The sequence below is a fragment of the Notolabrus celidotus genome, chromosome 9 (genome assembly GCF_009762535.1).
Source record: "Notolabrus celidotus isolate fNotCel1 chromosome 9, fNotCel1.pri, whole genome shotgun sequence".
Taxonomy (NCBI): domain Eukaryota; kingdom Metazoa; phylum Chordata; class Actinopteri; order Labriformes; family Labridae; genus Notolabrus; species Notolabrus celidotus.
In genome coordinates this window covers 450,688-453,550 of record NC_048280.1, presented here as the reverse complement: position 1 = coordinate 453,550, position 2,863 = coordinate 450,688, and the positions used below count along the sequence as shown (strand labels likewise).

The 2,863-nt window shown below is 42.3% G+C and overlaps 1 protein-coding gene across 1 annotated transcript; it reads left to right on the top strand.

Annotated features, from left to right (window-relative positions):
• The first annotated feature begins 564 nt into the window (after positions 1–564).
• Positions 565–1,909, top strand: LOC117819388 (natterin-3-like). The gene is made up of 2 exons (XM_034692707.1): positions 565–593; positions 1,055–1,909. The coding sequence occupies exon 2, from the start codon at positions 1,186–1,188 to the stop codon at positions 1,573–1,575; it is 390 nt and encodes a 129-aa protein (XP_034548598.1). The 5' UTR covers positions 565–593; positions 1,055–1,185; the 3' UTR covers positions 1,576–1,909.
• The last annotated feature ends 954 nt before the right edge of the window (positions 1,910–2,863 follow it).

Genomic DNA, 2,863 nt, shown 5'->3' with positions numbered 1-2,863 from the left:
AAAGAAAGAAAGAAGAAGAAAAGAGAAGAAAGAAAGAAAGAAAGAAAAAAGGAATAAAAGAAAGAAAGAAAGAAAAGAAAAGAGAGAAGAAAGAAAGAAAGAAAAAGAAAGAAAGGAATAAAAGAAAGAGAAAGAAAGAAAGAAAGAAAAAGAAAGAAAAAAGGAATTAAAAGAAAGAAAGAAAGAAAGAAAGAAAGAAAAAGGAATAGAAAAAGGAAAGGCAGAAAGAAAAGAGAGAAAGAAAGCAAGAAAGAAAGAAAGAAGAAAGAAAGAGAGAAAAGAAGAAGAAAGGGAAAAGAAAGAAAGAAAGAGAAGAAAGAAAAAAGGAAGAAAAGAAAGAAAGAAAGAAAGAAGAAGAAGAAAAAAAGAAAGAAAGAAAGAAAGAAAGAAAAGAAGGGCAGGAAAGAAAGAAGAAAGAAGAAAGAAAGAAAAAAGAAAGAAGAAGAAGGAAGAAGAAAGGAAAAGAAAAAGAAAGAAGAAAGAAAGAAAGAAAGAAAGAAAGGATGAATAACAGACCCCAAAAAGGAATCTACAGCAGAGATCCAGAGGAACCTACGAGACAAGGGAGCTCAGGGACTCCAGAAAGGTCTATGGTTAGTAACTTTAATGGGACAGGAAGAGTTGAAGTGAGAGACAGGCAGAGAGAGGAGAGAGAGGGAAAGACAGGATCCCAGTGTGTCAGTCTAAGCCTATAGCAGTCTACGCTGTGCACGGGCGTGTCCAGACTTTTAGAATGGGGTGGCTCAGAGAGAGTGCACACACAGATTATCAGCATGTACCTGCTCTGTTCTCACTCTCTACTTTCACAACTATCAGCAAAGTGTTATACAGATATTATACTGGAGTATAAAATCCTTTCTTATTCGATTACTCGTTAAAATGATCTTTAGAATAATTGATTACTAAAGTATTTGGTTACTACCATCGTCTCCATGAAGGAGTCACAACTTAAACCCCTTTGTGTCCTGGGTCAGATTTCTAAAGGTAATGAGATCTGTAGTTTCATCACAGCTTCTTCTTTCACCCCCTCCTTCTGTCCCCCTCCTGAACCCAGACCTGGAGGAGAGTCTTCCTGAAGTCTCCCTGATCGGATCATCCTCGACTCTCCAGACTCCCGTCCACATTCAGGAGAACGGTACGGGTGAATCTTGCGGCTCTCAAAACTCCTCTCTGGTGTGGTGGACCATGGCTGGTTCGATTCCCTCTGGCGCCGTGTTCACTCGCATCTCTTCAACCGGGCGCAATGACTTCGTGTGCCAGTACAGGGGCTCTGCAGGTTTCTACAACCCCAGGATGGGGTGTAGCTGCCACTACCCCTTCAAGGGCAGGGAGCGTCTCGGCTCCCCGTTTCAAATCCTGGTGAAGACAAACAGCTCTGAGGACTTGACTTGGAGGTCCGGCTCATGGGGACGGGTGCCTAATAATTCGGTGACGGCGTGCAGCGGGGGAGGCGTGTACGTTGGGAGGAACAGGGGCGGTCTTGGGACGGTGAGTGTTGGACTGAAGGCTTTCCGCCTGCCGAGGAACCACCGTGAGTATCGGTTCAGGAGCTATCAGGTCCTGACCTTTAACTGAGACCAACACAGACCGGTCCCCTGAAAGACAAACGTGGGAACCTTCGATGTCTCATGATGTAAGATGTTAGAACTGAATTCATGTGTTCCATTATTCCTTCATACATACGATTTCTAAACTCTCTTTCTTTCATGTGTTTGTTATTTTTCATTGTAACTCATGAAATCTAAATCTTCTTGAAAAGTTACATTTTTTGTGATAATACTTCAATATTTACCAAATCTGTCCTCCACTGATGTTAGACTCTTTGAAATCTGACTGTTTGAGGCGACTGATGACGACTCGAGTCCAATCAGAGAATCAGACTCTCCAAATAAACATTTTTATTTCTGTGTGTAACGTGTGTTCTTTGTTGACGTGCAGAGTCGTGTTTATGTTTGTGATCTGAAAGAGATAAAGGAAATAAGCATATAACATTAATGCATGGTAACCTTAAATAAGCAGCTCATTGGATTAAGACAGGATACTCTTGAAGGATATCTATGGAGCCAAAATGATGACCTTAAAGGTGACATATCATGCAACATGTTCTTTTTAATGGTTCTCTCCCTGAAATCTGTGTCCCTGTCTACAAACCCCCTGAAAAGTCAAAGAATCCATCCTGCTCCTGTTCTGATTTCTCCACCTTTCTGTAAATGTGTGCTGAAACCAGCCGTTTCAGTTTTCAGTGTTTTTCATACGTCACAACGCCATCCGGTCTGTAACAGGAAGTCAGAGCTCGGAGCTTGTTCAGCCCATAGACTGTATAAAATACAACTCAACCCCTCCTCCGTTTTTCATTCCCTGCACACATGTGTGCTAACAAGGAGCTTAGGAGGGAGGCATGCTAGTTGTAGGCTGTCTTAATAAACACAAAGGTCGCTTTGACTCCCCACGTCTGCAGATTTGAAGATCTAGTGGATGATTTTTATTTATCATGGATAAGTGCTAGCGCTAGTTAGCATAGCCACATAGCTACATGTTGGTAGCTGTGTACCAAGACACACGTCTACATACTGATAAATAAAACAACAAGAAACACTAAATCTGTGACCAATGGTTCAGAAAGGTCCTGCTGCAGGCGCCTCTCCGTCAGGATCAGATTCAGAGGGTTGAAGTAACGCGATCTCTGAGCAGCCGTGTATATTCAGCCAACATGTAAACATTAGATCAACGTGCTGGAGAGCCGAGGCACATCCACTTCCGGAGGGGGCGTGGTCAGAGAGAAAACAGACTGTTCTGATGAGGAATGAAGAAGAGGACTTTTCAGGCAGACCAGAATCTGATTTCAAAGTGTTTTTTTGAGCAT